This window comes from Bos taurus, chromosome 13, assembly GCF_002263795.3.
Source record: "Bos taurus isolate L1 Dominette 01449 registration number 42190680 breed Hereford chromosome 13, ARS-UCD2.0, whole genome shotgun sequence".
Taxonomy (NCBI): Eukaryota; Metazoa; Chordata; class Mammalia; order Artiodactyla; family Bovidae; genus Bos; species Bos taurus.
In genome coordinates this window covers 40071550-40096183 of record NC_037340.1, presented here as the reverse complement: position 1 = coordinate 40096183, position 24634 = coordinate 40071550, and the positions used below count along the sequence as shown (strand labels likewise).

Sequence of the window (24634 nt, the reverse complement as noted above, 5' to 3'; positions counted from 1 at the left end):
CTCACATAAAATAGTCACAGAGGCTGCCAACATTTTAGTTTGCCCTCTTGACTTTTGAGTGTGTTCATTTCCCCTGGTTAGTTTGTGCATCTGTTTTGAGATGTCGTATTAAATGGATTTCATCCAAAGTGAGCCAGCTCTGCTTGTCCCCAGATCCTTGGTGTTTGTGCTGTTGAACAGAAAGAATCAAGAGGGACTGTAGCTCTAGAAGGGAGAGAGGATCCATCCTCGTCACCGAGTTGACAGCTCAGAATGTCCTGACTCGAGGGTTCAGGGTGTCATCCACGTAAACGATAGCACATTGCTCTGTTGCAGCAGAGCAGTGGCTCCCTACAGGGCAGCCTGGACCCCTGCTTCTCCCAGTTCTCTACTGATGGTTCAGTTCAGTTGCTCAGTTGTGTCTGACTCTTTGAAACCCCACAGACCGCAGTATGCCAAGCCTCCCTGTCCATCACCAACTCCTGGAGCTTGCTCAAACTCATGTCCATTGAGTTGGTGATGCCATTCAACCATCTCATCCTCTGTCATTCCCTTCTCCTCCTGCCTTCAATCTTTCCCAGCATCAGGGTCTTTTCAAATGAGTCAGCTCTTCGCATCACTGTTGGTATAGGACAGGAAACTTGTTTCCTAAAGGTATGAGGCAGAGCACAGGGCGCTTGGTGGACTACCTATATTTTTTTGATGTCTCAGTTTTTATCCTAAGATTCCCTTGAGTTTTGTATTCTGCGGCATTACGTTTTTCTCATATTGGAAATACATGTTTCTGGAAGATGGGCAGTGTTGGCCATGTGCTTTTGCCCACTTGCTGGCTGCCCCTTGGGTGGCACTGGCTGCCTCCTGTCAGCAAGGCCTTCAAGTCAGCAAAGGTGGAGACTCAGCGAGAATCAGGTCATTTTTTCCAGCCACTGTCTGACCACTGTGCCCCTGCCTTCCCTGCCCACCCGCCCCCCTACCCACCCATACTCCACCAGGAATACTTACCCACAGATGATGTTCCTGTCTTCAGTTCAGTTCAGTCGCTCAGTTGTGTCCGACTCTTTGCGACCCCATGAATCGCAGCACGCCAGGCCTCCCTGTCCATCACCAACTCTCAGAGTTCACTCAGACTCACGTCCATCGAGTCAGTGATGCTATCCAGCCATCTCATCCTCTGTCATCCCCTTCTCCTCCTGCCCCCAATCCCTCCCAGCATCAGGGTCTTTTCCAATGAGTCAACTCTTCGCATAAGGTGGCCAAAGTAGTGGAGTTTCAGCTTTAGCATCATTCCTTCCAAAGAAATCCCAGGGCTGATCTTCTTCAGAATGGACTGGTTGGATCTCCTTGCAGTCCGAGGGACTCTCAAGAGTCTTCTCCAACGCCACAGTTCAAAAGCATCAATTCTTCAGTGCTCGGCTTTCTTCACAGTCCAACTCTCACATCCATACATGACCACTGGAAAAACCATAGCCTTGACTAGATGGACCTTTGTTGGCAAAGTAATGTCTCTGCTTTTGAATATGCTATCTAGGTTGGTCATAACTTTCCTTCCAAGGAGTAAGCATCTTTTAGTTTCATGGCTGCAGTCACCATCTGCAGTGATTTTGGAGCCCAAAAAAATAAAGTCTGACACTGTTTCCACTGTTTCCCCATCTATTTCCCATGAAGTGATGGGACCTGTCTTAGAGGATGTCAAAAAGAAATCTCCAGAAGCCTTTCTACCTCAAATGTTTGCAAAGTTGCAATATTAATGTGTGTGTGTGCTTAGTTGTGTACAACTCTTTGTGACCCATGGACTGTAGCCCACCAGGCTCCTCTATCCATGGGATTTCCCAGGCACGAATACTGGAGTGGGTAGCCATTCTCTTCTTCAGGGGAAATTCCACACCCAAGGATCAAACCTGTGTCTCCTGCATTGGCAGGTGGATTCTCTACTGCTGAGCCACCTGGGAAGGCCCTAAGTGATAGCTGTTATTTTTCTGGTCTTTCAGATGTCAGTATTAAATCGATTCTAAGGGGTGAACTGTGTGTTCTAAGGGGTGAACTGAGGCTTTCCGGGTGGCACAGTGGTAAAGAATCCATCCACCTGCCAATGCACTAGATACAAGAGACGTGAGTTTGATCCCTGGGTCAGTAAGATCCCTTAGAGAAAGAAATGACAACCCACGCCAGTGTTCTTACCTGGGAAATTCCATGGACAGAGGAGCCTGGGGGGTTACAGTCCATGGAGTTGCAAGAGTCAGACACTACTGAGCACACACACACCAAAATCTGTTTACTTGTATTTTCTCACATAACGCTTGTTGGTTTTAAGGTATTTCTGACAAATGCTGCAAACGTCTTTTTGCTGGAGCCTTGTGTGGAGGTTCCCATGCTCTTGAAGGAGCAAGTTGATGCCTGCAAAGCTGTTCTGATTATCTTTAGGCGCATGATAATGGAGCTGACAATGAATAAAACGACCTGGTGAGTGTATTTTCAATTAATTAATATCGTAAAACAGATGTTTCTGTTTTCAACGTAATGATTAAAAATGTGAAAGCCTCCACTTATTAAATAGGTTTACAAAGTGAACCATGAGATGATAATCAGTCTTCTGTAACATTTCAGTGAATTATGAAGGTAAGTATCCAGTACTTTGGTTGTTCATTTGTTTTCATTATTGGTTTTTTTTTTAATCTCAAATTAAGAGTAAGCAATCCTATGACATAATAGTAGATTCTTGCATTTTAACCTGTCATCAAGCAAGTTTTGTCCAAAAGCGGTAACTGGTGGTTAATGATATCATAATCCATAATCCCGGGAGCGTTGGCTAATCACTCCAAAACGCTTTTAAGCTGATTTTATTGCTGTAAAGTTGAAGTTCTAAATTCATTTTGGGAAAATGATTGTTTTAAGTGATCCATCGTCAGAGGGCACTGAAATGCAGTGGTGTCGTGAAATGTGCTCACGTGAAGTGTTTCCTTCCTGCTTGCTGGTTTTTTGTTTGGTGTCTTTGTGTTGATGATACCCCAGAGGTAAGCAGTGCATGAGAGTTTCCTGTGATGGGCGTCTGTGCATCCCTCCAGCCCATGGGGTGCTCCCAGGGTTCTCAGTTCAGACAATAGCCTCGGAGCCCATCACCCCTTCCTCTTCCCTCCTGTGTGAGGAGGGTAGCCTCGTAGTAATACTTCTGCTTCTCCAGTCCAGTCCTTGCAAGTCCCTCCCACCCAAGCAGTGCCCCCCCCCCACCTGCCTGGCCGCTGTCAGCATCCTCCCTACAGTCAGACCCTCGGGGGCACCTGCCCCCGAGAAGTGCTCGGGGTCCCCATTTCCAGCCTATGGTCTGGATGGTGGAGCCGGCGCTCAGGGAGCCATGGGAGGGTCTGTCTGGGGAAATCACAGGGATGCAGCAGGACTGAGCCAGCGGGACCTCCGGGGTATCAGGTCTGGCCCTTCTCTTTCTCAGGTGAGGAGGGGGTGGGCCCGGAGGAAGCAGACTGGGCAGAACATTCACAAATTCAGGAACCCCCAGCATCAAAAAAGGATCATTCGAAGCTGTACCTTCTGGGGTCATCTTTCCCAGACTTTTAAACCGAGAAGCCATCATTAAAACATTACAGGGGTGAGCAAGGCGATTTTAACAAGAGTTCACAGCTGTGTCAGTGATGAACGTATGAGCGACGCTGACAGCTTTTGGCTGAAATGCCTGCCCCTTCCACCAACTGTATCAAGTGTTTCTGATGCCTTTCTTTCCTTTGAAAACTCTTATGAGTTCTGTGTACCAGTGTCAGTAATATTTTGGTATTTTTGACCATCTTTTTGAGGGTGAAAATTCTAGAAAATGAAACAACTCTCTGTTTGTTTAATAATTCAGAGATTTCCAGGTAAAAGTATTTAAAAAATCAAAATATTGGTATAGATTAAAATACTCACCAAGAAAAAAGTCCTCAGAGCATAGCCTGGAACGTGATTGATTCCCCCAGCAGCAGACCCTCCTGTGTGTTGAAGCACCAGACAAGCCCTGAATTCCCTCCCTCCCTTCTTTCATCTGATAAATAACTTGGGTGCTTTCTCCTCTGAGGATGGAGGGTGAACTCGACGAACCGGGTCCCTGCCCTTTGAGGGGCCTCGGTCCTCATGGGCCTGAGAGGTGTGAGGAACCCAGGGGCCAGGTCAGGCAGGTCCAGCAGTGGAGCTGGGGTGGGCAGCCTGGAGGCTGGGGAGGCCTCTCTGAGTGGGGCCGGGAAGGAAGAGCATCCCCACGGGGAGGAATTGCAGGTCGCAGGCCTGGTGGATCCGGGCAGGATGAGACGGCAGCCAGTGTGGTGAGGTGGATGCTGGGCAGTGGGTGGGTGGGAGGGAGCAGCCAGTGGCCAGGGCCCTCAGGCTGCAGGGAGGCTCCTGCCACCTCCGCTTGTATGTGAGAATGTGACGCCACCCGATGTACGTGTGTGCCACGGGAAGGAGAGACAGCGCGGGGAGCCCAGCCTCTGTGGCCCAGACCAGGCTGTAGCCTGGGAGGTGCTGAGAAGTGACTCCGAAAGAGGGGACAGCTTGTATGGGGCTGGGCAGGTGTGCAAAGAGATGAGGATGAAGTAGAAAACGAAGAGACAGGAAGAGCTGTCCCCCCACCGCCACCCTCCCCAGCCCACTTCTGCCAGTGTTTCACAAAACACAGAGGAGCAAGCGAAAGTCAGAGCTGTGACCAAAGAATTTGCCAAACCAGAGGTCGTTTTGCACCCGCATTCTCTTCCAGGAGACTCTGTGTGGGAATGTGGTTCCCAAGTTTTCTCAGGTTCAGAGGTTAAACCTGTCCCCTTGTCCGTGTCCCCCTAAGCCTCCGTCAGGACTCTGTTGTTGATAGCAGTGACTGGGACTGGGGTTTTATTGGAAAGTTACCATTTTTCTTGTTCTCAGTTTGCCGGATGGTATGGATGGGGCTCTTTTTCTTTCACTTGAGCATCACAGAAGGCACACAGCCCTCCGGCTGTGACAAGGCCGTGGGGACCCTGGACAGGGTGGGCCACCGGCTGTCCCCAGCCCTGCAGCGTTTCTTCCCTCGTCCTCCTCAAAGTTGCCAGCTGTTCCAGGCATGTGTGCATAGGCCCGCCTGACCCCAGAGCTCTTCTCCCGAGCTTGCAAGATCCCTGGATTAGGGGCCTGGTGGGCAGGCTCAGTGGGGGTGCCTACAGAGACTGGGATGGGAGTCAGACAGGGTCACCCACAGGAGGGCAGGAGACCCTAGAGTAGCAGAATGGGATCCAGCACGGTGTTCATAGAAAACACTGTTTCGACATGCAGGAACGTGAGAGCGGTCTAAAGGAACCGAGATTTGAGATCTCATTATCCGACCTGGACCGATTCTTGGTTTTATTGCTGATGAGCACAAACTTCCAAGGATGAACAAGTGATTCATGCACAAGACCTTGAACAAGTAGTTAAAGGGACCTGGTGATTTCTGTCCCTTATGCAGAAGATAACCTGTTCTCTGTTTCCATGGCATCTGGGGAAACACATGAAGGATGTAACTCAGCTGTAAGAGAAAAACGCCCTCTGGCTGTTGCGAGAGAATTTGTCACCATATCACAGAGTTGAGCCATAAAGAAAGCTGAGTGCCAAAGAATTGATGCTTTTGAACTCTGGTGCTGGAGAAGACTCTTGAGAGTCCCTTGGACTGCAAGGAGATCCAACCAGTAAATCCTGAAGAAAATCAACCCTGAATATTCATTGGAAGGACTGATGCTGAAGCTGAAGCTCCAATACTTTGGCAACCTGATGCGAAGAATTGACTCGTTGGAAAAGACCCTGATGCTGGGAAAGATTGAGGGCAGGAGGAGAAGGGGACGGCAAAGGATGAGATGGTTGGATGGCATCACGGACTCAATGGACGTGAGTTTGAGCAAACTCTGGGAGTTGGTGAAGGACCGGCAAGCCTGGTGTGCTGCAGTCCATGGGGTCGTGAAGACACAAATGAGTGACTGAACAACAACAAAGGGCTCAGGATAAATGACTCCATGATATAGAAAGGAAATATATGGGCTTTCTTCCCTGAAGACTGCTGCCTATGCAGAGTTCTATCTTGGGAAGCCTGGCAGGCTGTAGTCCATGGGATCAGGAAAACACGACTTAGTGACTGAACAACAGCAATCACAATGGGAGGTGTTATTTCCTGTCCCTAGTGTTTTATACTCTTTAAAGACCTTTCACATAAAACCCCTTCTCCATAGAGCGCTGTGATGGAGGTGTGGTGACCTTCAGCAGTAGAGGGGGGCAGCGCTGTGCACAGAGTTGGGGTCTTCGAGGCAGAAAGCTCCATGGCCTGAGCACCTAGTGATGACCCTTCCCAGCCCTCCTTCCTACCTGTGGGAGTGCTGTGGGGCTTGGCCACCTGACACTGCCAGCTGCAGACCTCCCCAGAAAGTCCACATTATTTTCCATCACAATAGTCAGACTTCTCAGGTTAGGTAAAATCATGGATGTGAAAATGTAAGAGTGCTGCTTAAGTTCACCTAAGCACAGCTCTCCGCTGAATGCCTTCAAGGGGCCGATACAGCTGGAGAAACAGCCTCACCCCCGTTTTTACAAGGGGAGGGAGTCAGGCTGGGGTGAGACCCTTGTGGTCCTGTCTGTTGATTTGGGCATAGGAGATATACTTGTTGAACCATGGTAACATAAAGTAGTTTATTTTGATAAGTATGGTGTTCATTCTGTAATTGGCATTCAGATACTTTTGAATTCACTTCAGTTGAGTTCAGTCTCTCAGTCATGTCCAATTCTTTGCGACCCCATGGACTGCATCACGCCAGGCTTCCCTGTCCATCACCAACTCCTGGAGCCTATTCAGACTCATGTCCATTGTGTTGGTGATGCTATCCAACCATCTCATCCTCTGTCATCCCCTTTTCCTCCTGCCTTTAACCTTTCCCAGAATCAGGGTCTTTTCCAATGAGTTGGTTCTTTGCATCAAGTGGCCGAAGTATTGGAGTTTCAGCTTCAGCATCAGTCCTTCCAATGAATATTCAGGACTGATATCATTTAGGATGGACTGGTTGGATCTCCTTGCAGTCCAAGGGACTCTCAAGAGTCTTCTCCAACACCACAATTCAAAAGCATCAATTCTTCAGTGCTCAGCGTTTTTTATACTTTTGAATAACACGTGATTATCCATTTTGCTGAATTCTTACAAGAATTTCTTGTACCTATATGTGTAAGTGCTTTGGAGGTGTGATTAATAACATGAGTTTTTATTTTGGGTGCTCCAGGGAACAGATGTTGCAAATACTGCTCAGGATAACAGAAGCTGTCATGCAGAAGCCAAAGGATAAACAAATCAAGGACTTGTTTGCCCAGAGCTTGGCAGGGTTACTGTTTAGGGTAAGTCTTTTTGTTTTTTTAATTAAAACACTGCAAATGTAAGAAATGAATCGGATTTTTTCAGCAAATCAGTTTTAATCATTGAGAGTTTCAAGAGTAAAATTGGACTGCCTTTAAAAAGTTTCTAGAAATTTAACTAGAAAATTTCCTTCTTGAATGTTCTCTTGAGGGTTGTAATCAGTCTTTATGGTTAGTGCTGGGCCTTTAGGCCTTCCCACCTCTCTGCCATCTGCTTCCTCTTTTGATTTCCTTAAGGTTACTAGAAGTTAGGAAGACAACAAGTGCTGATGGTCTTGGTCTCAGGCCAGGTAGATTTGAAGAGGTGCAGGATGGACAGAGCACGGGTGTGTGGATAGGATGGGAGATGTTAAGATAGGAATGCAGTTGTGAGGGCTGTCGGTGTGCTTAGCGATTGTGTTTAAAGCCTCAGGACTGAGTGGGATCACCTGGGAAGAGGGGATGTGTCAGAGAAAGAAGGCCATCTCCCTGATGGTGGAGATGAAGGATGGTGCCCACAGGACGTGCACGTGGGCCGCCAGGGAGCAGATAGAAAGGTCTGGAAGCCAGCAGAGATGTCTGGGCTAAACAGTGAGCAGATGGCCCTGGAGCCACGAGAATGGGGACCAAGACCCAGGTGGAAGGTGGGCTGGCAGAGGGTGGAGTGAGTGTGGAACATGGATGAGTGTGGAAGATAGATGAGTGCAGACAGTTCTTTTAATAAATTTGCTTCAAAAGGGGAAGAAAGGGCTGTAGCTCAAGGGGGCATCAGGGTTCACAGGATTCAAGGTAACTTTGTGAGGTTTTTGTTTTTTTTTTTTGCGATAAGTAAGGATTGGATCATGTTTCCATGCTTATGGGTAGGAGCTGGGGAAGTTGGATGGGCAGGGGGTCAAGGTAACGTGGGGTTAACAGAAGTACAGAGGTTGAGGAGGAGGCTGGGAGCAGGGTGGGGGGCATGCCTGGTAGAGCAAGGCCCCCTTGGTGCCCGTCCAGCATCCAGGGGAGGAGCTGAGAAGACTGGGGCCTGGTGGGCAGAGGGTCTGCATGAGTCATCTGCTGCAAGTCAGGCAGGAGCTGGGGCAGGTGGAGGTTTACCTGTGGGAGAGGTCCCTGCAGAGATGGGGGCAAGAGTGTCTCAGAAGACAGAACAGGCTCCCCAGGTCCCGCCAGGACCAGCCTCAGATACTAGCATCGTTTTGAATCAGTATCTTTGTTCAAAATGATAACTGATTTCACAGTAGCTCAAGTCTTGATTGCCATTGACCAGATGCATTTTCAGAAATTAAACTCAATACCCAAAACACTTTTTACTTTAAGATTCTACTTCAGTTCAGTTTAGTCGCTCAGTCGTGTCTGACTCTTTGTGACCCCATGAATCGCAGCACGCCAGGCCTCCCTGTCCATCACCAACTCCTGGAGTTTACTCAAACTCATGTCTATCGAGTCGGTGATGCCATCTCATCCTCTGCTGTCCCCTTCTCCTTCTGCCCCCAATCCCTCCCAGCATCAGAGTCTTTTCCAATGAGTCAACTCTTCGCATGAGGTGGCCAAAGTACTGGAGTTTCAGCTTTAGCACTAGTCCTTCCAATGAACACCCAGGACTGATCTCCTTTAGAATGGACTGATTGGATCTCCTTGCAGTCCAAGGGACTCTCAAGAGTCTTCTCCAACACCACAGTTCAAAAGCATCAATTCTTTGGCGCTCGGCTTTCTTCACAGTCCAACTCTCACATCCATACATGACCACTGGAAAAACCATAGCCTTGACTAGATGGACCTTTGTTGGCAAAGTAATGTCTCTGCTTTTTAATATGCTGTCTAGGTTGGTCATAACTTTCCTTCCAAGGAGTAAGCGTCTTTTAATTTCATGGCTGCAGTCACCATCTGCAGTGATTTTGGAACCCAAAATAATAAAGTCTGCCACTGTTTCCACTGTTTCCCCATCTATTTGCCATGAAGTGATGGGACCGGATGCCATGATCTTTGTTTTCTGAATGTTGAGCTTTAAGCCAACTTTTTCACTCTCCTCTTTCACTTTCACCATACTAATAGTAATTTTAAGTATTTTGTCAAAAGCACACTTCTTCCAAGTGACAATTGAATTCTTTCATCGATCCATCGTTTTCAGACGCTCATAGTGGCCTGGATCCGAGCAAACCTCTGTGTGTACGTCTCCCGGGAGCTCTGGGACGACTTTCTCGGGGTGCTCTCCTCCCTCACGGACTGGGAGGAGCTGATCCACGAATGGGCCAGCATCATGGACTCCTTGACGGCTGTGCTGGCCAGGACCGTGTATGGAGTTGAGATGACCAATCTACCTCTGGACAAGTTAAGTGAACAGAAGGAAAAGAAACAGCGAGGCAAAGGTATTCCATCTCTGGCCCCTCTGGTGACCCCAGGTGTCTGAGCTGAGTGTATGCATGCATGCTAAGTCGCTCCAGTCGTGTCCTACTCTTTCCGACCCTATAGACTGTAGCCTGCCAGGCCCCTCTGTCCAAGGGATTCCCCAGGCAAGAATACTGATGTGGGTTGCCATGCCCTCCTCCAGGGGATCTTCCTGACCAAGGGATCGAACCCACGTCTCCATGTCTCCTGCATTGCCAGGCGGGTTCTTTACCACTAGCACCACCTGGGAAGTCTGAGGCTGAGTAGGAGTGTATATTAAACTCCAGGCAGTCATTGCATGGAATTGCATCAGCTGAACCAATGGTGTCTTTTTAACAGTGGCATTCAGTCACATATCCTAGCTCTGTGTCCCCTTCCTAAGGATGATGGATGGATGCAGGGGCTGTGGGGGAAGGAAGAGGGAGGAGGAGGACTGAGAGCTGTAGTGATAGCAGTGGAGGCGGGGACACCTTCTCTGCTGTCACCCTCACAGGAGGCTGTGAAATGCATGCCACTCTCCCCACATCACAGATCAGACACTCAAGAACAGAGTCCATAGTGATCGGCCTGTTTGAGGGATCACACAGCTAAGAAGTGGTAAAGCTGAAAATCAAAGCCAGACAAGTCCCGCTCAAGACACGCCAATATTTGTCATCTTTCTGCTACCTTCATGGGGAAGGTGGAGGATTCAGTGCTTCCCATGGAGTTGTTTAGCTTTGTTCTGTTTCAGGGTGAGAACTATAGTGAGACCTGGAGTCAGATCCAGCTGGGAACATCAGTGATGGTGTCTGTTGAGATGACACTTTGGAAGTCCATCCTTGTTAATGTTTTTTAAGGCTGTGACACAGTCCTTGGGTTAATTCCCTGTCCTCCAGCTTATTATGTAACCATTTTGAGTCTGCTCATAGAAATACACGTAATGCAGTAGATAAAGTATGTAAGGATACTGGGACAGAATGAACAGTGTTGGAGCTGCAGCAGGTGGATAAAATGCAAGGATGCAGGTGAAGAGCCTCGGGGCTGCACGGGGAGGCAGGGAGGGGGCAGATTTGACTCTGATCATCAACAGGGTAGCATCAGAGCATCACTGAGGGCAGAAGGTGTGAACAGCCTACCTGCCTGGCTTTTCCAGGTCCCAGGATCTGAGAGGAGTTTTTCCTCCAAAGACTCCCAAAGGGTATGATATCTGGCGTGGTCAACTGCAACCTCCACAATGGTCTTAGCGCAGGTTGTGTCAGTTAGCTTTGCCATGTGACAAAGAACCCCAAAATATAATGGCTTCAAATAGCGCTGTTTATTTAAATTATGATTTTATGGATTGGCAGTCGGGGTTGGCCTCCCTGGGATGGATCTGCTGGCCTCACAGCTGCACCTGCCATCAGCCGGGCTGTGACCTGCTCACAGCTCTGCTGTCGGGCTGGCCAGCTGTCAACTGCAGTAGTGGAGGTGAAGGGGCTGAACACGCTTCCTCACCCCTGCAGGCTTGCTCAAGCTGTTCACCTAATGGCTTAGGGGTCCAGGAGCAGCGGGAGGGCAAGCCCATTCTCAAGTGCATTTCAGATCTCTGCTTGGCCAGTGTTTGCTGCCAAAGTATGTAATGTGTTGAAGCTCAGAGTCAGTGGGGTAGAGGATGACAGAGGATGTGGGATACAGGAAGTGCGAACCAATTATAATGATTCGTTAGCCGCAGAGACATGTAATTAACATGACTGGTTCCTAGAATGTCTCCACTGCCGTCTGTGAGTAGCTCCCCGGGGCATCAATTAGTAAGAGCAAGTCAGTGAGAAACCAAAACTAGCTAGTTGAGGTCTGGGGCATTCCAGTGAAACTGTCCAATCCCAGTTTAGGTTTAGACTGTCTACTGCAATGATGTCTTTACCTACTTTAGGCAGAAGATCCCTTTTTGTTCCTCCCTCATTGAAGTTATACAGAGCCCCTTCCTTAAAAAAAATATACAAGAGTGGAGATATGGGATGAAGTCAGGGCAGGGAGCCCAGAGCCTGGGCCCTGGGCCTCTGTAGTGACCTCTGTAGCAGCTCTGAGGGTCTCTGTGTAAACCCAGAGTCCAGGAGGGTCAGGATGCTTCCATCCAAGAACTTGGTTTCCTAAGACTGTGGGTCTCAGCCCAGCAGAGTCTACCTGACGAGGATGCCTTTCAGGATAGAGGGAGTGGCTGAGACAAAGTAAGGATCTTCTCAAAACTCAGCACATTCCCCAACTCCTCAAATTCTTATAATCCTCCCTCCCTTTGAACCCCCAGAATATTCTCTTCCCTTCCACCATGTGAACACAGATTCCTAGGCTTGTCAGAGATAAGCTTGTCTTGGGAAAGTAAACAACTTAAAAAAAAATGCTATTTATGGACAGATACAGAACAAATTTGGTTATTTAATGACCATGACAAATATTTCTGATTTATTCATGTTGCTTTATTCCAGAAATGGATATAAATATTTACTGTAGAAATCCTTGCTGTATAAGCAGTAGACTTACGGAAACAAAGTACACTCTCAGAAGAATCTGGGTGTGCAAATGAGCCACAGGTGGCATCCGCCAGCCATGTGCCCAGAACCCTCTAAGTGTCTCTTTCTCTTTTCTTCTGTATCCGTTTGATCCCTGACCACTCACTTGATATATTTGTCTAGAGCAGTATGAGAGGAGAAAAGATGAATCCCAGATCTTCAACATTTTACTGTTTCGGAGCTTCACTTAAAAAGGATTTTTGTATTGTTTGTAGCATTTCATTGACTTTGCTCACTTGACTATAATTAGAGTTTATGGGCGTGCATTTCTCTCAGGGATTTGTGGAGAGGTTTGCGTCTGCAGGACAGAATACTGCTCTAAAATCAGTGATCTCTCGTTTTCTGGTTTATAGAAGCATTTTTTGGAGTGTCCCAGGAGCAGTAGTTGGAGAAGGAAATGGCAACCCACTCCAGTATTCTTGCCTGAAAAATTCCATGGACAGAGAAGCCTGGTGGGCTATAGTCCACGGGATTGAAAAGAGTCAGACACGCCTGAGCGACTAACACACACAGGGAGCAGTGGTATAGTTCATTTGACATTGTTCTTACATTGAGAAAGATGTATTCATGTTTTTGTACACTGGAATGAGTGCTGTGAAGATAGGAGAATTTTCTTGAGGCCACTGAAGGGGCTTGAAAAATACTTTGGCAACAGGAATTTTCAGTTGCCTGATGGATGACTCACCTCCTAAATTGCAGCGTAGGAAGTGGTACCCAGTCTGCTGCAGGAGAACCTGCTGATTATACGTCACTCTATGTAGGGGGTTTGCTGAGCGGCACGGGCTAGGGGAGGAATCATGAAGAAACCAGCCCCTGGATTGTGTTTCTCGTCTCATAGGCTGTGTTCCAGATTCTCAGAAAGGAAGCACCGTGGGGAGGTCCTTTTCTCTGAGCTGGCGGAGCCACCCCGACGTGGCCGTGGCCGAGCCCATGAGATTCAGGAGCGCCACCACGTCCGGGGCGCCAGGGGTCGAGAAAGCCAGAAACGTTGTCCGCCAGAAGGCAACCGGTAAGCGCAAGTCCTAGTATTTCTCCATGGAATGGATGTATAGGAATTATAGGATTTTAATGGATTTATAAGGATTTTTTTTACAGCTTTAAAATTCCACTCAGAACTTAAAGTACGAGGCCTTTTACTGACTGAGATGTCACTACATCTTTTCAGCTTTCTGTCTACTTTTCCAAATCGTGGTTTTTACTATTTATTTCTAAATTCTGCATCATGATAAAGAACTTGAGATGTGAATATTAAGTGAGATGTTTGGTGCAAAAGAGAGAAAATTGGCGTTTTGTTTGAACCTTGAGGAAGATGGATTCTTGGTAATTGCACAGCCGGCTGCGTTGTTGTTCAGTGTTCATCTTAAGACAGCGTGGAAACTTAGTCCACCAAAGAAAAGGAGATTAAGGCTTTAGTTTTCAGGACTGGAGGAAGAATCTACGTTTTCTGCTTCTTAGGAAAATGGCACCTTACATGTTTGTTTACACGACCATACAGTCAGTTAGAATGAATAAGCACTTGAATGGGAACCTCCCGTTAATCACACCGTTGCTACACTTTATTCTTAAAAGAGAGAACTCTTTAGTATGAGCTTGTATACAGTATTTAATAAGAACAAGTAAAGCTGCAAGCCCTCCCAGTGACAGATTCCTGTCTGGGACTTACGTGGCAGTCCAGTGGTTAAGACGTCACCTTCCAGGGCGAGGGATGCAGGTTCAGTCCCTGTGCTAAAGATCCCACGTGCTTCACAGCCAAGAAAAACCAAAATATGAAACAGAAGCAATATTGAAACAAATTCAGTAAAGACTTTAAGAATGGTCCACATCAAAAACAAAGCCAAAGTTAAGACAGATTCATGTAGGTTTGCTTTTCACATCAATAATGCCATGCAATTGAAATTGATATTCAGCATGTTGACTACAGAGAGAAAGTCACAATTTCCTCTGATCATAAACCAAAGATTCATTGACACTCTGCATAATTTCCAGTGCTCAGTCAAGGCTTCCAACAGATGCCTTAGAATCCTGTTGTTTTTATGAAAATATATTACACGTTAACCCTAACTGCCTCATTGTTTTTCCGATAATATTTGTGGGTCATTATCCCTCATTTACTGCTTCCTTTATCCTCTCCCTGAGGAGAGACCCAGTTCCCGGAAACAGGCAGCTTTGGGAAGGCTCACTCACCTATTTCCTTTCTCATCCAAGAGTTTCTTCTCTCTCTTCCACCACTGGGTCCTTGAAAGGGATCAGAATAGGAGTTCATGCCATGCTTGAGCCTCCCACACTGCCTGTTGCCCCTCTCAACCCCTGAATTACAGAGGGGACAAAAGTGCTCATTCAAAGCACTTTTTAAAACACGGGTTGCCATTCCTTCTCCAGGGCATCTTCCCGACCCAGGGGTTGAACCCAGGTCTCCCGAATCGCAGGCAGATTCTTTACTGTCTGAGCCACCAGGGAAGTCCAAGAATACTAGAGTGGGTAAGCCATTCCCTTCTCCCAGGGATTGAACTGGGGTCTCCTGCCTTGCAGGTGGATTCTTTACCGGCTGAGCGTCCAGGGAAACCCTCTCACATGTTAACATAGACAAATGATTCTATGTTGCACGTTCTATATGCCACTACTTGGCCAAAGCACAGCCGTAGGAGAGATTGCACCTTCGTTTTTCAACAGGTATTCTAGACCAACCATACAGTAGAGGTGCTGGTAGGTTTTAGAAAATCCTCTGTGCCTGTTTGGCAGTGTTCTCAATTGCCTGAGAAGCCATGCAAAAACAAGTAAAACCAAGTAAAGGCGCTTGTAGAGTGTGTCACTTCAAAACCATAAACCTGACCTTTGTAGGAGTCATTCAGTCAAAAACACTTAGAACCCTAACCTTTAACAGATAGTGAAGATGAGAGCTATTGAGTTGGACAGATCTATTATCTTCTTGTATCGGGTTGGCCAAAAAGGTTGTTTGGATTTTCCATTGAATCTTACAGAAAAGCACAAATGAACTTTTTTGCCAACCCAATATTTTATACACATGGCAGCCCACTCCAGTATTCTTGCCTGGAAAATCCCATGGACAGAGGAACCTGATGGGCTATATAGCCCATAGGGTAGCAAAGAGTCAGACACAACTAAAGTGACTGAACAACAACAATGAATATATGTGTATTTCCTATTTTATATTTTTAAAATTTTAAAATATTATGACTTTTTTTGTTGCCTGTGAAGACAATGATTTTTGAAGATTTTACTATATCATACTGTTTTATAAAAGTAATCTATCTAGACTACATATTAGAATTTTTACTCACTTCAATTTTTTTTTTACTTATCTTTAGTCTTCTGAGGAGGCCCAGAATATTCTCACGGTAGATTTTGGTTGTGTAGAGGCCCCCTTTTAATGAGGGAACAGCAGCTCATGACATTAGGTTTTGCACTGTTAGCATGAAGATGTTTATTATGGAAGACCTATTTGAAAGTGTCTTTTTTTCTAATCCCAGTAAGAGAATATTATAAGATTATTCTAGTTTGCCCCACAGACTATACTTAGACTGAGAAAATGTCAGTGATAGTGGCGAGAGGGAAATATAAAATCAGCAATTGTGGAGTGAGGAAATGATGATTAATTTAACAGAGAATTAACTCTTTTGCACCTTAAAAGGACAGGCAGGGAGAATCTTAGAGAATTAAAAAGTTGACCTTGTTTTCCTGAGTGTGAATGATGCTAAAACCTTACATGTCTAAAGTGAATGGTTAAAGCAGATTTTCACACAAAATAACCTATATTTTATTATTTCTAAAATATCTAGTGATCAATTTTGGGAAAATGCACAATTATTTGATTTATAAAAGGAAAACTTTTTAAATGAAGCATCCCTGACATTGAGACATGGACACATCTTTCAGGAAATTTGAAGTCAAGTTAGTTTGATGTTTACACAGAAGTTGTCTTCACCTAAATAGTATCTAACATGTTTATGATTATGCATTGCAGACAGTTCTCTAGAGCTGGGAATTCTGGTAGTCAGAGAGTGGGGAAAAGACAGGAAAAGTAAGAAGTTTGCTTTTTGCAAAAGCCTCACTACCATTTGTAGGTCTATTTCATTAATGTTAAATAAAATCATGTGGAAATAATATAATAAGTGAACCTTCCTAGTTGTGTTTTAAAGACTAAACTGGTTTTCCTGATGATGGTTTCATATGTATGAGGCGTATTCTCTCCTTACGTCCATTCATTTCCTCAAATGGTTTTCAGTAGCAATATATAGTATATAGAAAAGTTAAGAACATCCTAAAGTTTGTAGTAAGAAATTATGGACTTAATCAGCATAAAGTGTGATTTCAAAGGCTGTGTTTCATGAAGATTTTAACTTTTTTTCCCAAATGTCAGATCCTTGAGTCTGCAAGTTGACTTTTATGTGTTCTTGAGCTATTAGAATAATTGAAGTGATTTGCTTTTAAATGCAGTCGTCTCTCAGTAAGCCTGATTATTTATGAAACAGTTTTCATCTTAAGTTAGATTCTTCCCTCCCTCACCATGGTCTTTTCGTTTGGGTCCTTTTAGAAGAGAAAACTGGTTATAACGTCTGCCCAAGTAAACAGACGACCCAAACGCAAATCTGATACACAGCAGAAAAAAAAAGGAAAGGCTCAACACAAAAGGCATTCCAAAACGGAGATCGATCATTTGTGAATGGCCCGTTCTCCTCGCCATCAGCATGACTGAAAGTTGGCTGTATTTAGAGACTTATCATTAAATCCTGTGCGTTGTGCCAACTTCCTTTAAAGTCTGAAGTGACCTCCTTTGAATATTTAAAGCGAGCCCAGAAAAATAATAATAATAAGGAAAAGGAAGAAGTGAAAGATCTTGATGTTCTTCTGACACTTGACTCTGTTGCTTTGTCTCTCCTGGAAGCTAAGCGAAGCCAGTCTATCAGCAACTGTGCCCACCTCTCTGAGGCTTTGCCCGCTACTAAAAGCGTCCCACTCCTCCTCCACACCGTGAGCGCTCTCTTCCCTGGTCTCTCTTACTCTTCTTGCTCCCACAGGCTGTCAGGTACTGTAATACTGTCTCTTCTGTCCCACTGTGTCCCTGGGCTGCTCCCGCTTGCTTGCTCGCTCGCCCCTGGGTCTGCCTTCCTTTGTTAATATCCCCGCCTCACGCATGTGTGCCTGGCCATTGCACTTGGCGTTTATTTTCAAAGAATGTCAATTGTTTCTAGGTAGTTAGATGCTCAGTAGCAATTAAATAGTCAAGCAGAATCTCTGCATCTGGGCTTTGCATTCTGAGCTGAGAACCATACTTTTTTTCTTTTTTTATTGGAATATAATTGATTTACAATGTTGTGTTAGTTTCTGCTGTACAATGAAGTGAATCGGCTCTGTATATACATATATCCCCTCCCTATTGGACTTCCTCCTGCCCCCCCATCCCACTGCTCTATGTCATCACAGAGCACCAAGCTGAGTTCCTTATTTTATACAGCAGGTTCCCACTAGCTGTTTTACACACAGTGGTATATATATGTCAATGCTACTCTCTCAATTCATCCCACCCTCCCCTTCTCCCCTTGTGTCCACATGTCCAGAGAACCATAGTTTTAAGAGGGGAAAACAGTGATGCCAGCCTTGTGTGCCTTGTATATGGAGCCTATAGTGGAAGGGAATCTTCGTAAAATTCTACAGTGGTTCTGAGCCTGCCAATGTTAGTGTGTTTGCTGGGCCTCCCTCAGAATGAATGAACTGGAAAAGTTATGCAGGCTAGAGTTCCTTGGAGTGAATAAATCATATTCATGTATAAAATAATGATCAGTTTACACAGATTCATACTGATTATTGAGTATGAAAAATAACAATGAGTAGTAAAAACAATTTGAGTAAAAAAAATAACAATGGTGAAAATTGCTAATTTTCAAAAGAAATGTTATTCCCGGCCTTTAGCCAGTTAAAATTGAGTTCAGCTACATATTGTTTATATAGTTGCCCTTTCTGGTTTATTAAGATGTTGTCGCATCAAAAGTAATTATTAGCATGGACACCTCAACAAAAGGATTTATAGTGAATAATTAGGTCTGTGTCTACTTATTTCTCTGTGATCCCAAAATGAATCTTCTTACTGAAGAGGGAAGTGTTTTCATGTCCTTTTGGTCTCAGAAAGATAGTATTATAGATTAGTATCTATTTAATATTGGAGATAGCTTAATTGTGGCTTTGAGTGGCAATAAATCATGTCATACTCTGGTTTAGCACAGCAACATACCCTTGATGAATACATAAAATGTCATGTTACTTACTTCTAGAATATGATAGAAGAATAAGAACTGCATTTCTTAGAAAGCTCTTTTTGTCTAGTAAATATTGAAGGTGGAAAATAGTAAGAATGGTACATGAGAAGATGGTCACCAGTCAGTTAAATCACTGATGAACATTTAACTGCTTCACAATTTGGTTTAAAAAAAAAAATACTCCAACCTGGAGATGATTAAAAAAGTATTTTAATTAGTTTTGCTTTCTATGTGGCTGATATATGCCCATAAGGTGAAAAGTGTTCCTTTTTCACATCCCATTTTTTCCCCCACTCCATTTTGTTTAAGTTTTTTAAAATAGTTTGCCCAGAATATGTTCTCACAAGAAATCTCTTCCTGTTAGTAATCTCATTTTGGAGGTTTTTTTCCTCAATCATTATTATATGTTAGTTGACTCAGGTTCTCAATTCCCATATGTATGTACACAGTTCCAACAGAAGTTGAATAAGATTTCAAGCAGGGATTCTCACCTGGGGACGATTTGCCCCCCAAGAACATTTAGCAGTGTCTGGTGACTTTGGTAGTCATCAAGCCAGGGTCCTGCTCCCTGTGTCCAGGAAATGGATGCCGCTAACCATCTTACAATGGACAAGGCTGCTGCAGAGAGCCGTCTGACCCAAAATATCAATGGTACTGAGGCTTGAGAGATCTCGATTTAGGGTGGAATGAAGCAGGCCGTGCTTGGTCTATGTTTCTGTGCCTTCACCATCCTCCTCCTGGTTTTAGGGCGAAAAGGACCTAGCGGTACAGTGACTTTGAGGATGATTTGCTGATGTTTCATCTGCAAACCACAGTTTGCAAGCTCTTCCCTCGTCTGATGCCATGTCTGCTGTACTAGTAAAGTGATCCACGGTCCTGGGTGACTGTTGTATTAAAGGCCTGGGCCCAGAAACGACGTGTTTCAGTCCTCAGTAGGAGATTTTATGTCCCCCGTGGGTTGGCCCACGAGAGGATTAAATGTGTGCTCCATTTTAAACTCTGGTGCTGGCTTATCTTGCTAACCTGTTGCTAAATACAGATATAGTCGGCTAGGCATACATCCGTGTGTGCATAATACACAGACACTTTTTTTATGTTTGGCTGTGCTGGGTCTTCATTGCTGTACTCAGGCTTTCTCCTGCAGCGAGCAGGGGCTCCTCTTCACTTGCAGTGTGAGGGCTTCTCATTGGGAGGGCTTCCCTTGTTGTTCCTGTGTTCCCTGCACTGGCAGGCAGATTCCCAACCACTGGACCACCGGGGAAGTCCTACAGACACTTTTAAAGTTGCCCCTCTTTACTATAGATGACAATCGGCTAACTTTGTGTTCTTTTAGGTTAACGTTTCTTGGTTTTGTTTCTTGTCTCACCAACATGTGTTTTAATAATATAACCAGTAGACAATTTCTTACCTTCATCCACTCTGATGTCTTATTCTGATCCCTTTGGGATGCCTTATTTGATCACAGCAGAATTCTGGGACAGTCACGACCACCTGTATCCTGTTAATTCGTATGAATAGCTGCATAAAAGAACACGTTGAGGGTGAAACTGGCAGTTTCATTGACTTCCTTTTTTTATTCTCTTCGATGGAAACAGTTCTTTCCAGCTGTTTTGCACTTTTAACTGCTTTTATGTTCAGACATTTATCAATCTGTAGCACAGGCCATGCAGATGGTAGGCTTTATGTTTCTTTGGAGAATATTATAATGGTTGTAATTAGAGGGTCATGATCTTCTTTTGTTCCAAAGGAGGCTTAATGGGGCCTGATTGAAAGCCTCACTTTGCTGCCCCTGCATCTGGCTTGATGGCTTCCAGGTAGCACCGGGTTGTCGGGACGTGCTTATGAACAGGGTCCCCAGCGTCCTTGTGGGACACGTCAAGATGTTGAATTGATTTATGTCTCTTGTGCTTTTTATAGGGTCAAGTTGTTTTGTGGCCAGTGTTTTAAAAGTTAGGAAACTACATGATTAATTTTGCTTGTGCAACCTCGTATGAGGAGTAAACAGAACCCGAAATTTTGGTAATTGAAGAATGAGTCTCAGTCTGTTTAGTAAGATGGATTAAGGAAGCCTCAAATTAGAGAGTGAATGAAATGTCTTTGAAAAGTAGTCAGACGTTTGGGATAAATTGAAGTTTCTGAAGAGTTTGCACACTTAATTTAATCACACTAACTCTTCTTTCAGTGGGGAAAAATGAAATCAGCCTTTATTTGGTCATTTTTTAGTGCTTTGAATGAGCTTTAGAAAGCAGTGATTTAGTAATGGGCGTTGCGTAATGTAGCCTCTCAAGAAGCTAAAAAGTTGGTGCTTTTAGAGTTTGGGTTACTAGGTTAGCCCTGCTTGAGAGAATGTGCGTAATCTGGTGATTCTGAGATAGGATTCAGTGCTTTGAAGTGATTTGAATGGTGTAATATTCAAAACAGAGACTGCATTAGACCTCCCAGCATTTATAATGTCCTTTTTATGTAACTTAGACTGTCCTATTTCTGTTTTGCACATCAGATAATCCTCTACCTTGATATTTGCCTATCAGTGTTGTTATTTAATGACTAAGTCATGTCCAACTCTTTGCAATCCCATGGACTACAGCTCACCAGGCTTCCTTGTCCTTCACTATCTCTCAAAGTTTGCTCAAACTTCGTATCCATTGAGTCAGTGATGCTGTTTAACCATCTTATCCTCTCCCGCCCCCTTCTCCTCCTATCCTCAATCTTTCCCAGCATCAGGGTTTTTCTAGTGAGTCAGCTCTTCACATCAGGTGGCCAAAGTATTGGAGTTTCAGCTTCAGCATCAGTCCTTCCAGTGAGTATTCAGGGTTGATTTCCTTTAGGATGGACTGGTTTGATATCCTTGCAGTCCAAAGGACTCTCATCTCAAACACCACAGTTCAAAAGCATCAATTCCTCAGTGCTCAGCATACTTTATGGTCCACCTCTCACATCCATACATGACTACTGGGAAAACCATAGCTTTGACTATATGGACCTTTGCTGGCAAAGTGATGTTTCTGCTTTTAAATATGCTGTCTAGATTTGTCATAGCTTTTCTTCTAAGGAGCAAGCATCTTTTACTTTCATGGCTGCAGTCACCATCCACAGTGATTTTGAAGCCCAAGATAATACAATCTGCCACTGTTTCCATTTTTTCTCCTTCTACTTGCCATGAAGTGATGGGATCCGATGCCATGATATTCGTTTTATGAATGTTGAGTTTCAGCAGTAGTAGTAGTGTTAGTTACTCAATCATGTCTGACACTTTGTGACCCCATGGTATCAATGTTCAGTTCAGTTCAGTCACTCAGTCGTGTCCGACTCTTTGCGATCCCATGAATCGCAGCACACCAGGCCTCCTTGTCCATCACCAACTCCTGGAGTTCACTCAAACTCATGTGCATCGAGTTGGTGATGCCATCCAGCCATCTCATCCTCTGTTGTCCCCTCCTCCTCCTGCCCCCAGTCCCTCCCAGTGTCAGGGTCTTTTCCAATGAGTCAACTCTTCACATGAGGTGGCCAGAGTATTGGAGTTTCAGCATCAGTCCTTCCAATGAACACCCAGGACTGATCTCCTTTAGGATGGACTGGTTGGACCTCCTTGCAGTCCAAGGGACTCTCAAGAGTCTTCTCCAACACCACAGTTCAAAAGCATCAATTCTTTGGCACTCAGCTTTCTTCATAGTCCAACTCTCACATCCAAACATGACCACTGGAAAAACCATAGCCTTGACTAGATGGACCTTTGTTGGCAAAGTAATGTCTCTGCTTTTTAATTATGCTGTCTAGGTTGGTCATAACTTTCCTTCCAAGGAGTAAGCGTCTTTTAATTTCATGGCTGCAATCACCATCTGCAGTGATTTTGGAGCCCCCAAAAATAAAGTCTGACACTGTTTCCACTGTTTCCCCATCTATTTGCCGTGAAGTGATGGGACCAGATGCCATGATCTTAGTTTTCGGTATCAATGTTAAATGGTTTTAGTTTGTTAGAAAAGAGCAGTTGCTACATCTGACCCTGGAGAAGAGCGACAGCCTTAACCGAAATAAAAAGCCAGCAGGGGGAGCTCAAGAACTGTTTTAAAAAGAAAGAAAAAAAGTACCAAGAAAATGTTTCTGGTAGTCATTTGTTCATCTGTACAGAACAAATATTAAGTATAGACAATGGCACCCCACTCCAGCACTCTTGCCTGGAAAATCCCATGGACAGAGAAGCCTGGTAGGCTGCAGTCCATGGGGTCGCTAGGAGTAGGACACGACTGAGCGACTTCACTTTCACTGTTCACTTTCATGCATTGGAGAAGGAAATGGCAACCCACTCCAGTGTTCTTGCCTGGAGGATCCCAGAGATGGCGGAGCCTGGTGGGCTGCCGTCTATGGGGTCCCACAGAGTCGGACACGACTGAAGCGACTTAGCTTAGCTTAGCATAGCATAGAACAAAATATGAGAAAAGCCCCGAAAATGTACAGTTCCAAATCGGGAAATTGGGTTTAACTTGCGAGATAAAGAGAATTTGCGTGCTTTTTTTTCCCCTTCACCCTCTTTCATGTGACAGCCGAGTCCAGGAGTCGCTCAGGGCACCCACCCCACAGCCTGGCAGTTCCTGTGACCGGGATTCGCCCTCCACCCTCCCCCTCTTCACAGGTCTCCTATCCCACCTGTTCCCGTGGTTTCTGTATGCTTGGCTGTCCTTCACCTAAGAAGGCTTGATCAGCCTTTTACAAAAGCAGAGCCTTAAAGCCACATCAGGCCAGCCTGTTGGGAAGGCAGAACAGCTGGCCCTGTAGGCTCTTTATCCGTCTGTTGTCTGAGGACCGGTGGGGACACTCGTGTTTGGAAGCTGTAGTCAAGGCTGGGCTTCATCCCACCAGATGGCGATATTCTGTATCCTGAAAAAGATGCTGCCAGCGTTGGCCCAGTCCTTATTTGTTTCTGCTCAGAGCCCAGAAACCAACATCTACCAGCTCTTGGCATCACGTTCAAGGGAATAAAGCCCACTCTTCCCACTGTCTATAAAGACTGGCATGTGCCAATTGTTTCTGATAGAAGCAGGCAGCTCTTGGGCTCCCTCTGCTGACACTGGATTTACAAGTAGGTTCATTAACAAATAGAAGCCCTTCTCAGAAGGTGTCAGTGTCTTGCATAATTAGAACGAACAAGGAAAGAAAACAGTGGGAAGGACAGCTGGTGGTGTCATCTGGCTTCCTCTGCCTGATACTGAGGAGTCTGAGAGCAGAGCTGTAGGGGGCCTGGTCTGTCTCTGGGATGCTGGATGGAGCATGGTGTTTATGGATGTCTCATGTTTCTTGTAGGGAAGTGAACAGCTCTTGGCTCTTCAGGATCAGAGAAGGGCAGAGACAACGTGGAAAGACGAGGCTGTGGTGGATCTGTCTGCTCTTTCTACCCTGCCTTCCTTTGCTTGTTTCCCTGAGTCCAGCTTCTTGACAGTATCTGGATTTAGACCATGGCCCTGCTTCCCTGGTAGCTCAGACAGTAAAGAATCTGCCTGCAGTGCAGGAGACCCGGGTTTAATCCCTGGGTTGGAAAGATTCCCAGAAGAAGGGAATGGCAACCCACTCCAGTTTTCTTGCCTGGAGAATTCCATTGACAGACCATGGGATCGAAAAGTGAGCGACTCACACTTTTACTTTCACACCTGGACTTTGGCTTTGAGGTCTGGTAACTTGTATCCATGTACTTAAAAATAGAGTTTTTGTGTGGATAGTAAAAATAAAGCGACAGCCCTTCAGTGAAATCCTCTATTATATTTAGAATTTGCCTACATACAGCTCTTGGTTGGGGTGAACCAGTCCTTTGGCTTGTGGCTCTGGTTGAAGGTTACACAGAAGAGGACACCTTGGCTGCATTTCAGGGGATGAATCAGGTGACACGTCCAGGGAGGACAGTACAGGCTGAGTTTTGATCACTCCCTTCTTAGAAGGACTGATTGTTGTTGTTCAGTCGCTCAGTCATGTCCAACTCTGTGACCCCGTGGACTGCAGCACACCAGGCTTCCCTGTCCTTCACTGTCTCCCAAAGTTTGCTCAGACTCATGTCCATTGAGTCACCATCTCATCCTCTGCTGCCCTCTTCTCCTCCTGCCCTCAATCTTTCCCAGCATCAGGGGCTTTAACAATGAG

The 24634-nt window shown here is 45.4% G+C and overlaps 1 protein-coding gene across 3 annotated transcripts in view; it reads left to right on the top strand.

Moving 5' to 3' along the window:
• Positions 1-24634, top strand: part of RALGAPA2 (Ral GTPase activating protein catalytic subunit alpha 2) — a 278035-nt gene that overhangs the window by 82392 nt on the left and 171009 nt on the right. For 2 of the 3 annotated variants that reach the window (XM_025001044.2, XM_025001043.2), the window contains exons 13-16: positions 2291-2439; positions 7218-7329; positions 9458-9695; positions 13075-13245. In XM_025001044.2, coding sequence (XP_024856812.1) covers positions 2291-2439; positions 7218-7329; positions 9458-9695; positions 13075-13245 — 670 coding nt within the window. Of the gene's footprint in view, positions 1-2290; positions 2440-7217; positions 7330-9457; positions 9696-13074; positions 13246-17139; positions 17281-24634 lie in introns of all 3 variants that reach the window. The other variant, XM_025001040.2, reaches the window with a different exon arrangement.